The sequence below is a fragment of the Salmo trutta genome, chromosome 35, assembly GCF_901001165.1.
Source record: "Salmo trutta chromosome 35, fSalTru1.1, whole genome shotgun sequence".
Classification (NCBI taxonomy): Eukaryota; Metazoa; Chordata; class Actinopteri; order Salmoniformes; family Salmonidae; genus Salmo; species Salmo trutta.
In genome coordinates, this window is record NC_042991.1 from 16674449 (window position 1) to 16698873 (window position 24425).

The window sequence follows — 24425 nt, forward strand, 5'->3', positions numbered from 1 at the left end:
CATTGAAAAGTAAGGCAATGCAGCCAAGCCATTTTGTCAAATCAAGAGTAATTCCATTGTAGATGAATGGTGTGCATCTATCCTGGACCCCACAGCCTTATGAATTTATAATGCACACATAGCCATGTTATTTAGAGATTATGACACATACAGATGTAGGATCTTAACTCGGTCACTCTGTTGCACAGAAACCTCCATACAATGCAGGAAAAGTAAATCTTGTAGTGTATTTTAGGTTTAAAAAGGCTTCTGAAGTTTGTAATTTCCACATTCAAATTTCAGACTTGATTTTCCCTTAACCTTAAGAAAAAAATGATCAACCCCTACAAAAATGTTCACTAATTATAATCCACAAAATAACTGACATTTCCTGCTGTTGCAGGATTATGTTCCTGCTGTAGCAAACTGGCTCAAATTAAGTTCCCACATCTGTACATAGCCACAGTACTTAGGGCTCAGACCTTGGCATTTTCAAACCTAATCCAGACACTTCTCCCAAATACATCCTCATAAATCATTCTCCCAAGACTTTCTATCTTTCACACTGAGCACTTTGTCTCCATGCAGTCTCTGAAAGATGCCTTACATGCATGTTCGCTATGTTGGTAGCATTGTTGTTAAACTGGCCTAGCACCAAACGACACAAGTCCTTATGCAATAGTTTTATTTTTCCTTCTCTCTCAATGTAAGGGGGGAAATCCTACTGCGGTAGTCAAATGTTGACATTGTTGTGTGGTGTTGAAATGCTGTATGATAATTGCAAATATAAAAGGGGATGACTACAGAATTGTTGAATGAGCAGAAATTGTCTGGGCTACAACCATTGTAGAAATGGATAACAGACAATACGCCATGGGTGTGTTCTTGCTGTTTTGACATTTCTGATGTGTGGTTTTGGAACAGTATACCTGTTCAACCACAGTTTAGAATTGCATAATCTTATTGCACTGTGTGTATGTTGTGTTGTGGTAAACCTGAACATGCAAACTTAACTATGCTGGTGTATCAAGGGGGAGACTTTAGTTAATCTTCTGCTTGAGTTATTCTGACTTCGCTATGCAATATTCTAAATCAGTCATCATGTTCATTGGTTGTTTCACACATATTCTTATTACATTGTTTTCCTGACGACTGCATCAGGTTTGAAGCCCATCCTTAGTATAAAAGTGAGGTGAAATAAGAAAAAGTCGCCTATGACCTGCTACTCGTTAACAGTGTTTGGGTTTTTATATTCACACACAGAGCATCAGACACCACATCAATACCAAACCTCAGATAATGACCTCATCACTGATGTCATCAATCAATGACCATGTTCTGATCTGAACAGTGAGTTGACACTCAAACTCACTGACAAAATTACAACCTACCACACATACAATAAGCATCAACAAACCACTGCATCAGACAGCCTGATTTAAGAGTTAGACAAAACCATAAGCAAGGGGTTTGGTAAATTAAACATTGGTGGAGGTAATGACTTTCTCAGTGTAGCAGACAGTGAAGTGGTTAGACAAGTGATGATCATTTGCACATTAGAACACATACTAGACTCAGAAAGACAGCATTAAACGTAGCTTCATCAGAGATGACTTGTATACAGTAAGTACAGCAAGCTGAGTGTTTCAAAAGATGAATCGACTATCCTGTATCATGAGTGTCTAGCAAAAAAAAACATTGAAAGTTATTGGAGGGTTATGCATGTTCATGGATCATATATACTGACATTGTAATCTGAATATTCAACAGTAGTTATGTAAGTACGGGTCAGTCTTAGACGTGTTCTGCATATACCATTGCAATTCTTTGTCATTATTGTTTGTTGTTTTGCATACTATTCTGATAGAAACAAAATAACTACAACCAAGCTAGATAAAATTGCAGTGTAGTAAAAAGAGGCTGTAATATCTCCCTGTAATATAATGGCCAAGTAGTGAGGAATAAACAAACAAAGAAACAAACAATGAAAACAAGCAGAATCCACAGTCTCCCCATAGAGAACGTGTTACATTTGTTGATGCACCACAAACATGTAGGTCCACTGTAGGTGTAACAGGTTGATCTACTCAGTTTACTGTTGACATTCCACAGTTTATTACTGGCCTACTGTGTTCAACCCTTTTTTCCTTTATTGCTTTTTTATAAGAACATTTCAGCTTTAAAAAATGTAATATCATAGAGTTTTTTCATAGAAAATCCTTTAAAAATATCATATACAGTTATATTACACATATGATCCTCTGGCTTTTGTTTTGTTGAACATAAAGGACATTTTGTTATTTTGTTGCACAAAATGTTATAGAATATGCATTTAAACAACAAACATATGTTAACACAGCGTTGCAAAATAAGGATACACAGATTAAATATACAGAAATGAAATACATGCATCAATACATTACAGTGCCATGCGTACACAGTCATTTTGGGAAGTCAATGATTTCAATTGGCATTTGTCACCATTATATTAAATGTTCAAACCTTCTTACTATACATATACAAAATGCAGTGACACCAACAGTTGCAGGTTTTGTAGCTAGCCTATACCCATCACTTTGGAGTAAACTATGTCTGGTTAAAAGTTATGAGATTCTCTCTTGCTATTTAGGCTTTAACGCTTAGGATTGATCATCACCACGGATAACAGATTTGAGAATGAAATTAGGGATTTACCTTACCATCATTTTTAACGTGAGAGATTCATTCATTGCTAACTTTCAGACAAAATGGCCGTCTTTAGTCTTTTGTGAGGAGGGTGATTTCTTGCATGAGGGAGGGGATCCGTTTCATCCCATTTATTTTACTAAAGGAGGAGTGTGAAAGCCCATGAGCAGGTAAAGGCATTATCTTGATAACTAGTGAGCTACTGTTTCATACGGAAGCAGAAACTGCTTTTCGCTTCTTAACTTCAATATGTTGCTTTCAAGATGGTTAATTGTACTGACCATTTTACTCCTGTAAGCTTCTCTAACTTTTGGTCCAAACACACATAAAGTTGCTTCAGGTGCCCTCATAGCTTTAATTGCCCTTTTTGAGAGGTACGTTGGCCCTTTCAAGCAACATATAAAGACAGCAATGCCCTCTCAAGGTCATAACTTTCAATTAAGAATAACCTACGGACAGCCACATCCTTTTACATGAGAGACATTCTGTTACATGCCACAAACCACCCTAAGGTGACACACCAGAGGTCAGTGATGATTATCTCCTGCATTCTGACTGAGAGTGTCTGTCCTTACAGAGATCTTATCCAGCATCATCAGACTTAGCTTGATAATGCGCTTGGTTTTCCGACAGGGAGAGGGACTCCACTCTGGCCATTCTGGATAGTAGAGAAGCTACTAGAGGAGAATACTGATGTTCTCTGGAGATTTCTAAAGTACATCAAGCAATGGACCATGAAAGCCATTGGAATGCTAATATACATCACCAAATGGCTGTTTAAACAAGCATCATTGTGATGTATGGCATTACTTTGAGGTTTGAACCAATAGGATGTCTTTTACATCATGATTTGATTTGACAGAATATCCACATGTACCAACAAATCGACACCAATATTTTTCCCCCGCTCTAATTATTTGGCACCAGTCTTTCACACAAACAAAAAGAAACAATGTATCTCTGATTAAATTATGACCTGTCGTGTCCAACCCACCCAATCATTTATTTTGTTCATGATGATCCATAATCACCTCTTAATCATGGGACATTGAAACGTGTGACACTGAAACGTGTTAAACACTGAAGATGCCTTGCCAACCATGACGTTCAGATGATTTCTCGAGACACCTCATATCTTAGCCCAGTTAGAAAGGCAGTATGATCTTCAACCTCTACAGTACTTCCTCCTTTTGGTTTTACTAGTTCAAAGTTGCCTTTTCCCTCCTAGTTAAGCCATCTGCTATGATTTCCTGAACATGCCTAACTCTATTAAGGGATCTGTTCAATCTGTATCGCAGAAGTTACAGCGTGATTGAAATTGAAAGTCAATGTTACCGCGTTAGCGGAGACTGCATTCACGGTAAACACTGCATATGTCAGCTCAATCTGAAATGACCTTTACATTTCTATGGTGCAATCTGTAACACTTCAGGGATACAGATTGAATGAAGCCCTAGATTATGTACCTTGCTGCAGTTCTACTCTAATTGTTGGCTAAGAACAGATGTGAGAATGGAAATAAAGCAGATATATCTGTCTTCCTGTAAAATTAACCTTGACAATTGTATCCGCACAATGCAATGTGCAGGATAACTCTTCATAATGGACACAGTGTACGCCATCTGCCCAGTTCAGCTGTTCACTCGAGTGTTTACCGGAAAGAAAGAATGGAATCTACTGTGGGTATGCTTTCTTTCTGTGTACTCTCAAACAAATTCAAATGTATACATCCTTCTGTCTGTCTGTCTGTCTGTCTGTCTGTCTGTCTGTTATCATACTAATCATACTATAATGGGGTCTTTGTGATGGGGTAGTATAAGCCTGTGTAGATGATAAAAGGATTTAATATGACAAATTGTAGAAAACAATTTAGATAACTTTGACCACCATCCTAGAGGTAGACATTGCTCTCATTCTTATGCTACCATACTTTGCTCACGATACTGTAGATTTACAATTGTTAGAATAAGATATATTATCCCCTTACACATTACACTGTAAGTAAATGTATGATATTGTAGTTTCATCCTGGTTGTGTGCAAGTGTCTGTATGAACAGCAGAGGGAACCGTTTGCAGACTGTGCAGATAAGATACACTGTCCCGTCCAGTCTGAAGGAGTAGCTGATCTATGGGTCTGATCTGGTCTGGTCTCTACTCTAGACAGCATGGCTGCTGGCTGTCTAGCTGGGTCATGGCTGCTGGTCTATCTCTACCTCCCTCCCTCCTCCTTCTGAGGACTGGTCAGCTTTGACCTCTCTGGCCCTTTGAGGGGCTACAACACATGGCCATCCTCGCTTTAGGACATGCTTCCAACACCTCACCCAACAATCACTGAAGACTGTCCCGCTGCCGCTCACTGCTCGCGCTCACCGACACACGGCTTCTCAGACGTTAGTCACATGATCAGGGTTCTCCCTGACTTCAATGCACTCTATCTCCTCCCTCTCCCTCACTCTCTCCCTCTCCATCATCTCCCGCTCCCTCTCCCGCTCTTTCCGTTTTGCCCGTTTCTTCTTCTTGTGCCTTTTTTTTGATGGGGGAAAAAACGTTAGAAACACAGGCAGGATGACAAAACAGTGCAGCACTGTGCAGCCTGCGGTGAGGAGGGAGCACTTGAACAGCGTGTAGGTCAGATTGGAAGGCACAAACACCAAGGGCAACATCCCGATAACGAAACAGCAGGCGTTTTGCAAAATGGCCGCCCCGTGCTCCTCTAACGAGATTTTAATGCACTGGGTCCTGGTGTGCTCCGTGGCCAGTACAAAGGTGTACAGGTGGGGTGCACAGTGATCCATGGCAAAGTTGAGAGTATAAATAAGGCACAGGATAGAGATGCTGTCCATATGTACATTCCAGAGGGTCATGAGGCCCAGGACCCCCAGCTCTACGGAGGTGACGGTCAGGATCAACCAGAAGTTCCCCAGAGGGTTGATGACCAGGAAGAAGGTGAGGATGAGGATGGTGAGCACGCTGAAGGCCGATGTGAGGATGGGTGAGACCACAGAGGAGCTGTAACGGTCCATGTAGACGAAGGTGGGGTTGAAGACGATGAACTTGATGTTGTTGATGAGCGAAAGGGGGCGGAGCCTCTCCAGCAGTTCCACCACCTCCTCCCGTGTCTTCTCCGTGGTCCGCGCCACCAGGTACATCCTGGACGCGATGATCTCCATTTCATCGCCATCTGTCTTGGACAGAATGATGTCCTCCATGAAGTGCTGATACTCCGGGCTGCGCAGGAAGGAGCCCTGCAGGATGGTGATGAAATCACTTTTGGTCGAGGCGCTCACATTCACCACCTTCAGATACTGAAAGTAGTTATCCATCCAGGAGATCTTGTTGAAGCCGTGGCTCAGCGTTGTGAGGTGCTCCTGCACTGTGGAGTTCCAATACTCGATGGGCTCATAGATGTAGAAGCCGATCACAGGGCTGTAGTTACTGAAGTACTTCTGCTGGGTCGTGGCGTAGGACACACTGGGCGTGTTGCTGGCTAGGAGGTTGACGATGTTGGATCCATCACTGATTTGTAAACATCCCATGAAGGAGAAGGAGGCGTAGATCAGGTAGAGGATGACCACAAAGGGCTTGACGTAGGTGTTGGTGATCCACTCGGTGTAGTGCTCCCTCAGGAAGTGCTGGATGAAGTGGTTTTGGTAGGGCACGACCTCGTGGTGCGTGACGTGGTCATGGCCGTCGCTCATCATGGTCTTGAACCAGGTGGGCTGACGGTCCAGGTACTCCACTGAGGGGATCTTACAGCAGAACACACTGTGGTAGCGGTTCTGCTCCAGCTGACCAGCGAACACCAAGCAGGAGCCGTAGAAGGAGAACACGTAGAAGTAGTTGACCAGGACGGCCACGCACATGCTCTGGCAGAAGATCTTCACCGACTCGATGTTGGTGAAGGGGCTGGCACCCATGCCGAAAGTGATGATATAGAGGGAACTGGTCATGGTATAGCACACCATCACGTCGGCGAAGGCGTCTGCCACGCGCTCCTTGAAGGGAAGGCTTTCTCGAGTTCTTCTCCAGCCCGCCAGGAGCTCAAACACTCCTTTGGTTCCATGACCTGAAATGACAGGAACACATACTTTGTCAATGCCAATGCCAGTGAATACACATTAGTCAATTTCTGTTTATCAGTTTTAAAATGATACCATATGCATTTTAATACTGAAGTAAAATATTTAAAGCAGCAATCAGCAGATAAAACAATTACAAAGCATTATTTCGTCCCTGTTTCGGTAAAAAGCAGATGGATGGGGCTGGAGATATGTAACCACTCTCAAATTCTTAGACACAGCTATGGATGCAAGAATTAACTATCCACGATATCAAAATTATAGTTTTAACCATGTTTTGATGCTCTAAAGCATTTGTTTACATTTACTTTTGTAGGCTCGACCCTAAACTCTGTTACCTGGTGATACATGGCAAACGGTCCAGGAACAACAAGGAAAACATAACGGACAATGCCCAAGGACTAGTCAGCCTTTCCACCTCTGAGGGGCCACAATGTATCTCTCTGTTTCAATAGTCAGTCCTCTGGATACTGTATGTGTGATAGAAAAGTACTATAGTATTCATGTCTGGTATCTGAAACGTGTTCACTGAGGATAACTCTGATGCTATCTACGTATGATCTCTGTGGTAACTTATATTTCTGTACAGGGTGAACTCTAAATTAGTCTATAAAAAAGGAATCCTGTCTTATTTACATTGGTCTCATCCCCCACACAAGCCTTTAGATGGTGTGACACCCTGTGGAGATTGGGCATTGGTGGTCAGGTTAAACTTGATATTGTTTGATTGGTCAATGGTTGTTGGTTTTGGGTTGAAAAGGTTACACCTTTAGATGTTATAAATGGAATGAAATGCCTTTGTTCTGTCTCTTATACTGTATCAAGTACATGGAGGAAGGTTGTATGATCAATTCTCATTTCCTCGGCTTCTAGGCCTCTGGCATAGTAGGCATCTCTCTGATCATTCTTAGAATAATGCCTAGTAATGCTTGTTCATGGTTTGTAACTTAATCTTTATGCCTTGTATGTGAATCCATTCATTTTACAAATTAATTAAAGATACTTGTATTTAGAACTAAATTCTCAGACATTTCTTGATTGCCTATTACTGTAACTCAACGATAGTCTCCTTGCATTTTCCTATTTATTTTATGGAATCGGATAAACATTTCAATAGGCTAATTGCTTAGTCTTATTATGAGCCGCATGTGAGGTGTATATAATATGAATATATGATCATTATTTCCCCCACTGCTCTTTGTTTACAAATATTGGAGCAAAACAAGCTTATATTTGGGGTTCTGATGGGGTACGACAGTTGAACTTAGCTCATGAGACATTTCTAAGTTATATTCTTAAAAAATCAATTGGTACATATCATTAATTAACAAATCCAAAAAATGATGTAGCAACTGCAGATTGCCCCTTTAAATGCAAAAATACACAAGTTAAATCTGTGGGATTGCTCATGAGCTATAAAAAGAGCCGTAAATAGACGCACTCAGGGGATATGCTCCATATTCACACACACACACACACACACACACACACACACACACACACACACACACACACACACACACACACACACACACACACACACACACACACACACACACACACACACACACACACACACACTCTGTAGTGACGGGTCACAGCCATATTACTATCTGGGAGCTGCCTGCCGGGAATGTGTTGGCTTTTGAACAATATAATAAATGTAACACTTTTCCATCTCCTAAATATTTCAGTGGGAGTGGTGGATTTGGCCCATCTACATGATGTGTTCCACACTGTTTTAAATATTTCCTTCAAAATCTCCATGGTTGGGTCCTTTGCTCTCAACGGCGTTATACATTTTGACTAATTTGACACAAGGAAAAAAAATACAAAAAATAAACGTAACTATAAAGGATTACGCCGAAATAATGAGTGAGGTGGATTGAATTTGCTTGCTTTTAGATTTACTAAGCTGTGGTACAAGTCAATTAGTTATTGTCAGTTCATTTAGAAGGTGTGTGTGGGAAATTCAGGCTGCATACAGTACATGCAGCAGTTAACCAAAAAATAAATAAATAAAGGGGCTGTGTCAATGCAAATAGCCCGGGTGGCCTTCCCACGAAGTAGCAGAGAGAACAGTCTGTGACTTGGGTGACTGGAGTGTTTGACAATTTTTTGGGCCTTCCTCTGACACCACCTAGTATATAGGTCCTGGATGGCAGGAGGATTTGCCTCAGTGATGTACTGGGCTGTATGCACTACCCACTGTAGAGCCTTATGGTCGGATGCCGAGCAGTTGCCATACCAGGAGGTGATGCAGCTGGTCAGAATGCTCTCAATGGTGCAGCTGTAGAACGTTTTGAGGATCTGGGGACCCATGCCAAATCTTTTCAGTCTCCTGAGGGGGAAAAGGCGTTGTCATGCCCTCTTCAGGACTTTCTTGGTGTGTTTGGACCATGATAGTTTGTTGGTGATGTGGACACCAAGGAACTTGAAACTCTCGACTCGCTCCACTACAGCCATGTCGATGTGAATGGGGGCGTGTTCGGTCATCCTTTTCCTGTAGTTCACGATCAGCTCCTTTGTCTTGCTCACATTAAGAGCGAGGTTGTTGTCCTGGGACCACACCAGGTCTCTGACCTCCACCCTATAGGCTGCCTCATCGATAGTGTTGGAGTCGTGCTTGGCCACACAGTCATGGGTGAACAGGGAGTACAGGAGGGGACTAAGCATGCAGCCCTGAGGGGCCCTCATGTTGAGGATCAGTGTGGCAGATGTGTTGTTGCCTACCCTTACAAACTGGGGGCGGCCCGTCAGGAAGTCCAGGATCCAGTTTCAGGGGGAGGTGTTTAGTCCCAATGTCCTTAGCTTAGTGATGAGCTTTGAGGGCACTATGGTGTTGAACGCTGAGCTGTAGTCAATGAACAGCATTCTCGCATAGCTGTTACTTTTGTCCAGGTGTGAAAGGGCAGTGTGGAGTCCGATTAAGATTGCGTCATCTGTGGATTTGTTGGGGCGGTATGCAAATTGAAGTGGGTCTTGGGTTTCCCAGATGATCGTGTTGATGTGAGCCATGACCAGCCTTTGAAAGATCTTCATGGCTACCGACGTGAGTGCTATGAGGAGGTAGTCATTTAGGCAGGTTACCTTTGCATTATTGGGCACAGGGACTATGGTGGTCTACTTGCCTTGAAGCAAGCATAAAAGGCATTTAGCCCATCTGGTAGACTTTCGTCACTGGGCAGCTCACGGCTAGGCTTCCCTTTGCATTCTTTAATAGTTTGTAAGCCCTGCCACATCCGACAAGCATCAGAGCCGGTGTAGTAGGATTCAATATTAGTCCTGTACTGAAGCTTTGCCTGTTTGATTGTTCATCTGAGGGCATAGCAGGATTTTTTATAAGCGCCCAGATTAGTGTTCCGCTCCTTGAAAGTGGCAGCTCTAGCCTTTAGCTTGGTGCGGATGTTGCCTGTAATCCATTGCTTCTGATTGGAATATGTACGTACGGTCACTTTGGGGACGACGTTGTCGATGCACTTATTGATGAAGCCGGTGACTGAAGTGGTATACTCCTCATTTCCATTGGATGAATCCCGGAAAATATTCCAGTTTGTGCTAGCAAAACAGTTCGGTCGCGTAGCATCTGACCACTTCCGTACTGAGCGAGCAACTGGTACTTCCTGCTTTAGTTTTTGCTTGTAAGCAGGAATCAGGAGGATGGAATTATGGTCAGATTTTCCAAATGGAGGGCAGGGGAGAGCTTTGTATGCGTCTCTGTGTTTGGAGTAAAGGTGGTCTAGTTTTTTGCCTCTTGTTGCACATGTGACATGCTGGTAAAAATGAGGTAAAACAGATTTAAGTTTGCCTGCATTAAAGTCTCCAGACACTAGGAGCACCGCTTCTGGATAAGCATTTTCTTATTTGCTTATGGCTTTATATAGCTTGTTGAGTGCGGTCTTAGTGCCAGCGTCGGTTTGTGGTGGTAAATAGACAGCTACAAAAAATATAGATGAAAACTCTCTTTGTAGATAGTGTGGTCTACAGCTTATCATGATATGCTCTACCTCAGGTGAGCAAAACATTAAGACTAACTTAATATAAGACATTGCGCACCAGCTGTTATTGACAAATAGATCCCCACCCCTTGCCTTACCGGACATAGCTGTTCTGTCCTGCCGATGCACGGAAAACCCAACCAACTGTATATTAGCCGTGTCGTTGTTCAGCCACGATTCAGTGAAACATAAGATAATACAGTTTTTAATGTCCTGTTGGTAGGATAGTCTCGAATGGAGCTGATCCAGTTTATTCACCAGTGATTGCACTTTGGCCCACTCGCCAACGAATTCTCACAAGGCACCCTGATCTCCGCCCACTGTATTTCCTTATTTTCTTCATACAAATGACAGGGATTTGGGCCTTGTCTGGGAGCAACACCATATCCTTTGCATCAGACTCATAAAAAAAAAATCTTTGTCCAGTTCGAGGTGAGTGATCGCTGTTCTGCTATCCAGAAGCACTTTTCGGTCATAAGAGAAGGTAACATCAAGATTATATACAAAATAAGTTACAAACAAAGCAAAAGACACAAAATAGCACAATTGGTTAGGAACGCGTAAATCAGCAACCATCCCATCCAGCGCCATTCTTCATTCCTGCATATCTGGTAAAATATCCCCAGATAATATCGCCACTAGAATGACTGTGAAAACAAACTCTGTTACCAAAGCCTTGGTCTGATGTCACCTAAGACCTGCCAGAAAAATACATTATTTTATTTTTTTTAAATTACAGCATCTTTGAGATTCTCTTTGTAATGAAAAGCACTATCTAAAATAAATATATTATTATTATGTGCATATACAACATACAACATCAGTCAGGCTGACAGGGACAGGGTTTCCACTCAGACACAATAAAAATTGATATAGTTAGGGCTATTTTGAATTCGAGCTGTACAGCACAGAAATTCATGCCTACCATGAATATATGAATACTAGGTATATACTGTACATTGAGATTACATGACAGAGTTTGTAGGCTAGAGACTCTGTGGCCTAATACCCAGGAAATAGCCTGCAGGTACAGACAGGATCTGACTCAATAGGACTTCTGGCTAATCCTCCGCATCATCATCAGGGGCATCCCTGGGCTCTCGCTCTCTCGCTCTCTCTCTCTCTTACTCTCTCTTAACAGAAACGGGACTGAATGAGCCTCCATACACAGACCAAAGTGACACACTTTCCACTCCACTGAACCCCTGACAGGTCCGTTATCATTAAACTCCAGTTACATGAATGATTGGGTTAAATAATACACATGCAGAGAGGGATTAGAAGGGCAGGCGCAGTATAAAATGGTGCTTGTGACTCAGCCGGTCGGTCCTATGCAACAACAACATCAGTCAGAAATAGCAGCGGCTCTGATAAATACAGTGTATGTTATCACTCCCCTCAGATGCTGCTAAAATGCTTTATTCGTTAGCTACTGTAAATGTGAAGTAGGCCATAAGTAGGCTTGAGGACACAAATGTGTTTGTCTCCTGCATGGATCTATGAATCACTGTTGCATTCTACATTTACATTTACGTCATTTAGCAGACGCTCTTATCCAGAGCGACTTACAAATTGGTGCATTCACCTTATGATATCCAGTGGAACAACCACTTTACAATAGTACATCTATATCTTTTTTGGGGGGGGAGGGTGGGGGGGGGGGGGTTAGAAGGATTACTTAATCCTATCCCAGGTATTCCTTAAAGAGGTAGGGTTTCAGGTGTCTCCGGAAGGTGCTCATTGACTCCGCTGTCCTGGGAACTGTGCTTCCGCAGAGGTAGGGAGGTGAGCAGGCCAGAGGTGGATGAACGCAGTGCCCTTCTTTGGGTGTAGGGACTGATCAGAGCCTGAAGGTACGGAGGTGCCGTTCCCCTCACAGCTCCGTAGGCAAGCACCATGGTCTTGTAGCAGATGTGAGCTTCAACTGGAAGCCAGTGGAGAGAGTGGAGGAGCGGGGTGACGTGAGAGAACTTGGGAAGGTTGAACACCAGACGGGCTGCGGCGTTCTGGATGAGTTGTAGGGGTTTGATGGCACAGGCAGGGAGCCCCGCCAACAGCGAGTTGCAGTAATCCAGATGGGAGATGACCAGTGCCTGGATTAGGACCTGCGCCGCTTCCTGTGTGAGGCAGGGTCGTACTCTGCGAATGTTGTAGAGCATGAACCTACAGGATCGGGTCACCGCCTTGATGTTAGTGGAGAACGACAGGGTGTTGTCCAGGGTCACGCCAAGGCTCTTAGCACTCTGGGAGGAGGACACAATGGAGTTGTCAACCGTGATGGCGAGATCATGGAACGGGCAGTCCTTCCCCGGGAGGCTGGCCGAAGTCAGGAGCACTGCTGGCTGCTTGATTCATACAAGTCTGCTGCTCTGCCTCCTTCTGACACCATGCCTGCCTGCTCACTGGGGCTGCTGTGTGTGGAACGAGATGAAGTTTGAGGGAGGACAATGCGCATGCCTGTGTTGCAGTAACTCAAACGAGGGAAAGCACCAGGAAGAATAAGCAGGGAAGGTGGATGGGGAAAGGAGAGGAGGGAAGGGTATCCACCCTCCCAGTAAGGAAGATGCTCAATAATATATTTATCTAGTTTTCTGTTTATAAAGTGACTCGCTCTGAGGTATGGTGGTATCTGTCTTCGCTGTTTGAAACACAGAATGCAGGACTATGGAAGCTGGTACAAGCATTTCGCTACACTCGCAATAACATCTGCTAACCATGTCTGTGTGACCAATACAATTTGATTTGGTAGCTCACCTGTAACATAGGTTGTAGGCAAAACATAATAAATAATTGAGCACATGAGGAATAGCTCTTTTTTTGTTCTCATCATTCTGTACAGGTAGACTTATGAACAAAGTGAAGAACAAGACCGTTTTGGGATTGCATTCGATCCATTTCTGCCTCTGGGCAAAAACGTGATACTGATATAATACTGTTTAATGAATACACACTTGGAAGATTACAGTTTCACCTTGATTACCTTGAGGCTACTTAAACCCTTTACACTTGTGGGAATTGGCCTATATGGATAGGGCTAAATGGAAATATCTCTTACAGAAGAAATCTGAAAAGCATATGCATAACCATGGTATCAATTGAAAGGGAAAAGTTTGGAGATTATAGAGAAATCATTAGACCAAAGTTGAGGATACAACAGTTCACCTGACACAAGATCCAAACATTACACTGTTGATTTTATTTGTATTTTACATTTACTGTACTTTACACCGCATTAGATAACAAAATCTGATACATTCAGTAATATGATGAGAATATTCCCTGGAAAATGTGGGGTAGGTGCAACATAAGACAAAACAATGACAAGGGTTTGAGTGAGAGGTCTAACTGGTGTCTCCAACTGGCTACACACCTCTCCAAAGTGTGCACACTTCCTAAGTCATTTCAATGCACTTTTATGACTCAAAGAAGAGTCTTCCACTATAAGGTTATTTTTGGATCTCTCCAAATGTGCCGTTGAGGAACTACAACAAGCACACTTGTAGTTGTTTTGTTAGGAAGACAACTCTGCTGCATCCACTTCTGTTGTTTATGCAAACCAAACACTGCCCATTATAAATTGCAATCTGTGTGACGTGGGCATCATTTGAAAGCTTGTTCGATTGCCAACATGACTAGCTAAGTTATAAAATACAATCTGACAGTGTTAGTCTTACACAGGGCAATTCAGAAAAACAGATCTTCATGTTGGAGCACATAGAAAGGAGTGCATTCAGGTGCGCATTCCGCTGAGAATTCTCTTCAGAATAGACAAACATAAGCTCATTCTGTCATATCATCCAGGGTATGACGCCATGTTATCTTGTTGACAGTGTATATGACATGAGTTTTATGATATGGAAATGTGAAGTGCACATTTGGACTCAAGGGCGTTTGGCTTGCTTGTATGACATCGAAGCGATATGTATTAGAATCCTCAAAGTCTAATCTTTCAAAAGTTAATATCCAGCATTTCCCTTACTCAGACAACAAAAAATATGTGAAAGTTGCCCAATTACCGAGAGGGATGGGGGCAACCTCTTTAATAGCCACTGCGTTCCAATTTAGGTGCTTATCAGTGCCAAAATCTGCCATTTTCAACCAGAATTCGGTTACGAGTGTAAAGGGCTAGCGAGAAACAACAAAGTAAAGCAGGGAATGTAACAGAATTCAAATTAAGGGATGAGAGAACTTTCAGAAACAACATATTCATGACTGTGATCTTCATTCAGGCAGAGCAACCGCAAATAGTTCAGGAGACACTGTCACATCCAATATGCAAACAATGTCTGACAAGCAACGTCTGAAAGAACCCAAACTCCTCAATCAAACATGAGGTGAAAAACCAAATACACAAGTCTGAAACCATGACTGTTCAATGCTAAATCAGCTTTCGCCTAGACAGAGAATGTTATTCTCAGACTGTTCAAAACTGAAAAGCCAAATTGTAGCTTACAGCACACTTGCAACTGCATAAGCTTCAGAGAGAGGAGTTGATTTGCAGTCCACAGGCCTTCCCAGCCATGTCCCTCGTGGGCTGTAGAGCCATACTGTTGGCAGAACATACAGTGCAGTATGTGTGGAAGGCCTAGCATGGCTTCTGCCAATAAAACAATAAAGCAAAACCAGTGCCTCTTGATCCTTCACAATCTCATTTTAATGACTGTCCTATGGCCATAGGGACAGACAACCGTTAGCCATACAGTCGGACACATTGTGACCGTCAGGACAGCCATCTCAGTACATTTAGAGTCAAGAGGAATAGGCTACAGCAGGGATGGGCAACCCTTTTGTAGGCCTGCGGACCAATACAATTTACTGTTGAGAGTTAGAATAATAGAATACACAAGGTTCAATTTCAAAATTTGGTCGTGCATCATCAGTCACTTAATTAGCTTATGTCAGCAAAAACCTTTCATATTGGTAAGTTAGTCTAGCGGCCAGCTATCTAAACTTGTAGTAAGCATGGTCGAACTACCGACCGGGGTGGGGCCCATTGATCATCAGTTATCATATTAAAAACTGCAAACATTTGCCTCCACCCTATGGCAAAATGTGTAGAATTGCAGGAAATATGCTGTAAAACTGGCTCCCACCCCCATCAAAGTTGCCATTCCCTGGGCTATAGGGAGGCACACCTGCCATGGCACTTTCTGTTGTAATCCCAGACATTATCTAAACATCCCATTCTCACGATGCTGCCTGCCACCGTACGTTCTGTTCCGGATGGAGAGAGGACATTCATGTTAAGAATAAGATCACTTTATTGGTCAATTGTCAGTTCAAACCGAAATGTGACTTCCACTTTTAGCTCAACACCTTCGAAGGACAGGTTTTTGGAGAGGTGCTAGGGGCAGCTACACGGGGCAACCAGGGATTTTTTAAATTTTTATTTAACCTTTATTTAACTAGGCAAGTCAGTTAAGAACAAATTCTCATTTACAATGACGGCCTACCCCGGCCAAACCTGGGCGACGCTGGGCCAATTGTGCGCCGCCCGATGGGACTCCCAATCACGGCCGGATGTGATACAGCCTTATCTGTTGAGGGGAGGCCCAATCAGAGCTGTTGTTGTTGTGGAGAGGGTGGGGGGTGGGGGGGGTGGGGGGGGGGGGGGGGGTCGGGGGGGGTTTGCTCAACTGCAAAACTTCAGGCAATGGTATCTAGGATTTGATACTTGCATCCCTCTGGTTGCCAGCTCACTTCCTGACAGAATGTTCCTTCCAGGCGCAGGATTCAAACTGGCAAACCCTTTGCTGGCTTGCCTCTCTAACCACTAGGCTACCTGCCGTCCCCGATCTCCGAAGCGGAGCAGCGTGCCATGCGGCAGTAGCCAATGGTGTCTCAGGAGGAGGCGGTTAGATGAAAGGTTGTACCTCATTTCCACTGCAGCTCCCAGACAGGTACAACATCCCACTGAGCTTGAGGGGGCAGTTTGTCAAAGGCCTCTGGTGGACCATTTCAGGCGCGACAAAGGACTTGGAACAATTATTGGCAGGAGGGAGGCCTCATCCCCGAGCCTGAGTCGCATAGGCCCGAGTCATTAAACCAAATTACAGCTCTTAAACTTCAATGGCACACAGGCAGAAAACACATCAATCTCAGATGAGGAAAACACCTCGCCATTGATTTTTCATTCGCATACATTTTTCACAGGTGATGTGAGAGAGCAAATATTGGAAAGATAGTTCTGTTTTCTTCCAGAATGTATCAAACTTGATAAAAAGACAGATGAGTAGTGGTATGTAATAAAGAATGTGGCTTTGCGGAGTATAGCTTACCTACATCAAAGTAAACTAATGTCAAATCAATATCCTGACAAAATCTAAAATAAAACCAGGTGTTTAGATAATGACCGACTTTATAATCTGTTTGTATCATTTTATTTCTCTCTGAGCAACAAACTAGCTCTTGCTAGACTTTTGAAACATGTCTTTCAATAGGAATTCGTTAAGCTACAGATACTGATTTGCCAATGCTGTCTACTCTGAAATATGCCTTTTTTCCAAATCCTGGCCTAGTTAGCAGCAGTCGTTCTCTCTGTAGGTGAGCTAATCCCTCTGCAGTGGATTACAGATGCAAGGAGTATAGCTTACAATACTGTATAAATGAGAGAGGGAAGCCCTGATAACAGACACACAAACACAAGGCAGCCTAGCTAGCCTACACATGGGCATCACATGTGGTTCCAGACAGCATAGTACAGCACAGCCTAATCTACCCACTGCCTGCCCTGAGGCATGGAGAGGGGAGGCCCAGCCATCTGGAGAAACTCACCGCTAATGGTCCGAGGTGGAAGGATGTGAGAGACACACACACACACATATATAGGTACTAATACCAGTCTATTCCTTAAACATGCAGCATGGTGGAAAACACATGAAAGATATGAAAACGTGTGTCACCCGCTGACTGTAACACAGCCACCATGGGTAAATAAAGATATGAGCTTTCGCTGCATTTGGTTCGTCAATCATCTACAATTCCCAACTCCTTTGCTAAAATGTACGAGACACAAAAGACAATCTGAGAATATTGTTTTATTTTTGTGGCTCTTTTTGTTTCTTTCTGTTTGTCCGTCGAGAGCTAATCTAAAAACCCAAAGGTGGCCAAGTTTTCTCAGCTGGAGACCGTGTTTCTGCAGTGGATCTTCAGATTCCTAATAGGGGAAGATAGAACTGCATTTATGATACTTCAGGAACGCAAAGGAAATCAGGAATTAATGTTGGAGTTTAAATGGGAGACGAATAAAAACAAATGAAACGGAAGAGAGGGAATAAATAGGACCCTGGGAAAACTGCACGAGTTGGCTATGGAACTTTATTTGAGTGAGAAACAACATTAGAAATGTATGGTATTCATCAAAGTGTTGAACTGGGGTGTTAATTAACAAGGGGAGAACATAATACAAATAGTAACTGACTCATTGTAATCAATGAATTAGTTCTATTGATCTGACTGAGACTGCTTTCGATGAACATAGAACTGCTCTATAACATAACGTACTGTATATGGGGCAGAATGGTGGATCTCTGTCTATGCATATCAACATGTATCTGTCAAACATAGATACATTTATATTCATTATTTCTCTGGATGGATCGAATCCATTTCATACTTCTGTGACTCTGATCCATACCCAGATCATCCTAAATCAATTACTCTGACTTGTGTCTCTGAGTTTGATTAAGGGTGATAAATGATTGTTACAAATGTGAGCACACACATGAGCCAGATCAATCCGGTAAAGCCAGTTATGTCATTTCAGTAATAGCACCAGGAGTGGCGTTCTGCAGAAATGGATTCTGAAACATTCCAAGAGGAATGGAACAGCTAATTTAGTCATTTGCATTTTGAAGTTTCTCTTCCTGGAAGAACACTACTTAACATGAATTGTTTAAGCCTTGTGTTCCTGGCTGCTGAATTAGAATTTCACAGGAGGAGAAGAAACCCTCTTTACTTTGGGTCTGTGTATTTGTGTGCAATTAGAAAATATCTCAGTATCTGTGCAGTGGGTTATTACATTCCTGAGGGAATACAAGGTATATCAGTTTCTATTTAAGCAATAAGGCCCGAGGTGTGGTATATGGCCAATATACCACGGCTAAGGGTTGCTCTTAGTGACGACGCAACGCGGAATCCCTGGATACAGCCCTTAGCCGTGGTATATTGGCCATATATCACAAACCCCCGAGGTGCCTTATTGCTATTATAAACTGTTTACCAACATAATTAGAGTGGTAAAATTAAGTGTTTTGTCATACCCGTGGTATACGGTCTGATATACCACGGCTGTCAGCCAATCAGCATTCAGGGCTCGAACCACCCAGTTTATAATGGACATTTGATTCCGGTAATTTCATTCCAGCCATACACCAATCCAGAAACACTTGAATTGTGAGAGTGTGTGAGGGAGTGAGTGAGTGAGTGAGTGAGTGAGTGAGTGAGTGAGTGAGTGAGTGAGTGTGCCTGCATGCCTGTGTAAATGACCTATCTGATAATTTTATGGTAAGACAGACAATCACCTTAAATGTGCAACTATGGGTCATAAGATTGCGTTACAGTAACAGTGACAATATCAGCTAAGCATCAAACCTGATTAGGACAATGGATAATGGACTATAGCACTCAAAACAGTTTCTCACTTGCATACATTTTATGGAGCTACTGAAAAAAGTAGTCCAGTTATGGGCCATTGGACAGAGTGTTTAGGTCATAAAAATGTAAGAGCAATTTATTGGATGCAGTTTTATTGAAACTGGTGCTCTAAGATGTCATACTGTACTGCATGGGGTGGAGAGTCTTAATGATTGTCTCAGCAGTCTCTGGTTAAATTACTGCTTTTAATTTAAAGCTTTCACTTCTGAGATGACCAAATAAAGGAGCTATTCAGACATATCCACAAGAGATTACATGATTTTACCACAGCAAGTGACATGTGGGAACAATGGGGGATTTAATTAAGATGACTTGTTCGAAATGTTCTCAAAAAGTAATTGGTGAAACGGACTATAAAACCTACAGTATCAACACAGTTACTTGTCTAGAATAGAATGGAACAGAATATAACTTTATTATCCATTGACATCTAGACACAAAACATGGAAGCTGTTCTCTTATTATGAACTTGGCAATCTGTCTTGAGAGGCCAATAGAACTATAGACCTGGAAGGAACAGATCTGTGAAGTCAAAGCACATTTCCTGCTAATAGTTCAATTAAAGACGGATTACCCTAACATACCACTGCATTGATTCTCATCTATAAAGTGGCTTCCTCCCCAGTCAATACTCGTCTTCTCACTTACCACAAAGCAGATGACTTAAAACAGCATCTGGCTAATTCTTACTGCTGTAAACTAGAGTAACTGGTAAGAACATACAGAAAGGAGACATTTGACAAAATGCTCCTCTCTCTGAATTGATTATGTTTTTAGACAGACATAAAACCAAAGTTAAGATAGATGACGTGAATGAATTTGGGCAAAACATACAGACCCAAGTACTGTATTGGCAAAAGTTCAGGTAGAGGAAAGTATGCATCATCTAACCATATTGCATGGTGAGTGGTTTCTCTCTCTGCCTGGGTGAACATGGAAATGCCATTCTAACTTAGGCTGCTGCCGCATTGCCCTGAAATCTCTCTGCTTCCTGGTCCAACACGGCAATGGGAAATTAAATAGCTGCTAGCTTAATGACATGTAATATGTCATGCTTGAGGACATTAGTGATAAGCAGCTCTATCAGAATGTGTCTGTCTTCCTGAATATTTTTCGCTCTCCTTGGAGCAGATCAATAGGTTTTGTTCAACACATACACTTTTCTATCCACTAAATGTATATATTTTGGTTTGCTCTGCGAGATAAATTACGTTTGTGTAAATCTTTCTCTCTGTGTGTGTGTGTGTGTGTGTGTGTGTTTGTGAGAGTGTGTGTGTGTTTGTGAGAGTGGAAGAGAAAGAGAGAGAGTGTGTTCATTGGTTTATTCGGATCCCCAGCTTTTGCCAAAGCAGACGCTATTCTTCCTGGGGTCCACACAAAACATAAAACATGACAAGTAACAAAACACTGAGACAAGGACAGTCACACACATTTTTTAATAGAACACTATAAAAACAATACAACAACAACAGAAATAATAAGAGTACAAACAATACAACAACAGCAAAAGAATGTGTGTGTTGGAGTGTCTGTATGTGTGTGTGTGTGTGTGTGCGCGCGTGTGTGTGTGTGTGCTCACAGTCCCTGCCGTTCCATGAAATGTTGTTTAATCTTTTTTTTAAGGCAATTTTGCTGTTTTCCTGAGTAATTGGAGATGGAAGGATCTGTATAACACTGTGCGTTCCTGTGAATTCCTTTTGGACTTGGGGACTGTGAAGAGTCCCTGGTGGCATATGTATGGTTGTCTGAGCTGAATTTTATTTGATTATGACAATCTGGAAATTTCATTACAGCAATACTTCTGATGAAAACTAGAAGAGAACAGTTCATCTCTCGTCAACCCTCAACCAGGAAAGACTGGCATGCATGTTGTTGATGTTAGTTCTGCACGTGCAGTTAAAGGCAAGGCGTGCTGCCCTCTATTTGAGGCAGCTGCAGCTAGGTCTATTCTTTGTTGTACTTGACCATATTACTGGACAGTAATCCAGATGGGACAAGACCAGAGCCTGAATAACAGACATACCCCTCCCAATCTTCACCACAACTTTGTCAATATGACTTGACCATAATAATTGATCATCCAATGTTGTAGCTAGGTGTTTAGCTTCCCCAACTTGATCAATGCTCACACCCTTTATGTACAACTCCAGCTGAGGTTTGGGTCTTAGAGAATGTTTTGAACCAAATAGAATGCTTTTCGTTTTACATGTATTTAAGACCAGTTTATTATTAATCACCCATTCTGATACTGACTGTAACTCCTTATTTAGACTTTCAGTTAGCACACTGGCTTGGGTGCTGGCATGTAGAGTGTGGAATCATCCGCATACAGTATATACACTATATATACTTATGTGGACATCCCTTCAAATGAATGGGATTCGCTATTTCAGCCACTCCCATTGTTGACAGGTGTATAAAATTGAGCACACAGTCATGCAATCTCCATAGACAAACATTGGCAGTAGAATGGCCTTACTGAAGAGTTCAGTGACTTTCAACGTGGCACAGTCATAGGATGCCACCTTTCCAACAAGTCAGTTCATCAAATTTCTGACCTGCTAGAGCTGCCCCGGTCAACTGTAAGTGCTGTTGTTATGAAGTGGAAGCGCCTAGGAGCAACAACGGCTCAGCTGTGAAGTGGTAGGGCACTCAAGCTCAGAAAATAGGACCGCCGAGTGCTGAAGGGCGTAGTGCGTAAAAATCATCTGTCCTCGGTTGCAACACTCACTACCGAGTTCCAAACTGCCTCTGGAAGCAACGTCAGCACAATAACTGTTCGCCGGGAGCATCATGAAATGGGTTTCCATGGCCAAGCAGCCGCACACAAGCCTAAGATCACCATGCACAATGCCAAGCATCAGCTGGAATGCTGTAAAGTTCGCCGCCATTGAACTCTGGAACAGTGGAAACGCGTTCTCTGGAGTGATGAATCACGCTTCATCATCTGGCAGACCAATGGACAAATCTGGGGTTGGCAGATGCCAGGAGAACGCTACCTGCCCCAATGCATAGTGCCAACTGTAAAGTTTGGTGGAGGAGGAAAAATGGTCTTGGGTTGTTTTTCATGGTTCGGACTAGGCCCCTTTGTTCCATTGAAGGGAAATCTCAGCATACAATGACATTCTAGACAATTCTGTGCTTCCAAATTTGTGGCAACAGTTTGGTGAAGGCCCTTTCCTGTTTCAGCATGACAATGCCCCCGTGCACAAAGGGAGGTCTATAAAGAAATGGCTTTGAGATTAGTGTGGAAGAACTTGACTGGCCTGCACAGAGCCCTGACCTCAACCCCATGGAACAACTTTGGGATAAATTGGAAAACCGACAGAGAGCCAGGCCTAATCGGCCGACATCAGGGCCCCGATCTAACTAATGCTCTTGTGGCTGAATGGAAGCAAGTCCCCGCAGCAATGTTCCAACATCTAGTGGAAAGCCTTCCCAGAAGAGTGGAGGCTGTTATAGCAGCAAAGGGGAATCAACTTCCATAATGCCCATGATTTAGGAATGAGATGTTAGACGAGCAAGTGTGCACATTCTTTTGGTCATGTGGTGTAGTCATTCTAGCTTTGTGTATGACCAGTGGCAAATAATTTGTAAAAAAATAGAGAAGAGTAACGCCCAAGGCAACTTCGCTGATGGACATCCCACTGTATCTATCTGATGTTAGAGAAACTGTGTGTGTATATTCGGTATGTACAGAGCCTTCTAGCGGAAAATCTGTCAGCCAGCGCTTTTATAAGCCCTGTCATTGCGCAGTCATTCTTAATGCAATCATGTGTTCAAAATATTTCTGGGGCCTCGATTAATAGCTAATATTTGTATTTCTCAACTGGTAATTGGAGGCAGTATGCTTGAGGCAGTATGCATTTTGAAAACATATAGCTACTTAATTGTTTGAAACCTGAACGTTTTGCTACATATTATGAGTCATGTTTTACCTTACATCAAAGTCGCCTAGGCAAAATCCTACAATATCCGTGGAGGCAATTATTTATACAGACGTCCATATGCCATTGAAACCAGTAGCTTATTTAGCTCATGTTCTATTGGTTTTCAACTTTCTTTCATTGTCCGGTAGCCAAATGCACATTCCTTCGTAGCCTACTGCCTTGTGCGCATTGCTGCGCTAAGAATGTTAAGAAATAATAGTTTCTGTTGCATCAGATTCTTTGATTTTTAATGTTTTATTTTATGTAGCCTAGGCCTACTGGTTGTATGAATTTGGGATCTATTCTACTGTTTGGGATATTTCTTTCTCAAAAAGCTGACCAATAAAATAGGTCAACTTCTCTACTATGGGGTATAGCAGATTGACATATAGGCTCATAGGCGGCGCGTCTATAAGGCTAGGAGAAGCTAAGCTTTCCCTAAGTAAATTCAATTGCCAAAATTATATAGCCTAATTAGCCTACTCCTGGCTATACATAAATAAATACAATCATTCAAAATAGGCTACTAAAGCATGATTTGGCCACAGAGGATCGTTAGCTTCCCCTAGCCTTAAAATATTGCATTGTATTAAATCAATCACATTGCCGACAGTCAGAAGGAAAGGCTGCACGAAGCAAATACCAATGAGATTAGTGTTGAGTTGCTACTGTCAGTGAAAAGTAGAGGCCCAGGTATTTTGCAATATTTCAAAATAAGAGAAGACAACGAAAAATAAGAGAAGCAATGAAAAGACTCTAATCTGTCTTTTAGTTATCAAAATGCTCACCTTAATTGAGTGAACAGCACTAGTCATATGGCCTATCTTATTGGTACCAACGGAGCTCATCGGCGATGTCCCCAGTGAGTGCGCACCACGCATATTCACTTTGTCATTGTTGGGTCAGTGCCACTTAAAAGTTTGTTTTTGGACAATAATTTCATTTTCCAGTTTAGATGGATATCATATTCTATATTATATACCCTTCTCGTAGGCCTATTATATGGACAATGTCGTTTTTATTGATTGTTTGTCAATATCAGGAGAGTAGGCTACACTGTAATTTGTTGTGTTAAAAAATATTCTGCTAATGTCTCCAG

The 24425-nt window shown here is 42.5% G+C and overlaps 1 protein-coding gene across 1 annotated transcript in view; it reads right to left on the reverse strand.

Moving 5' to 3' along the window:
• Window positions 1–397: 397 nt before the first annotated feature.
• ptchd4 (patched domain containing 4) overlaps window positions 398–24425 on the reverse strand; it is a 36740-nt gene continuing 12712 nt past the window's right edge. The window contains exon 3 of the mRNA XM_029733542.1: window positions 398–6731. Coding sequence (XP_029589402.1) covers window positions 5050–6731 — 1682 coding nt within the window. The 3' untranslated portion in view covers window positions 398–5049. The remainder of the gene's footprint in view (window positions 6732–24425) is intronic.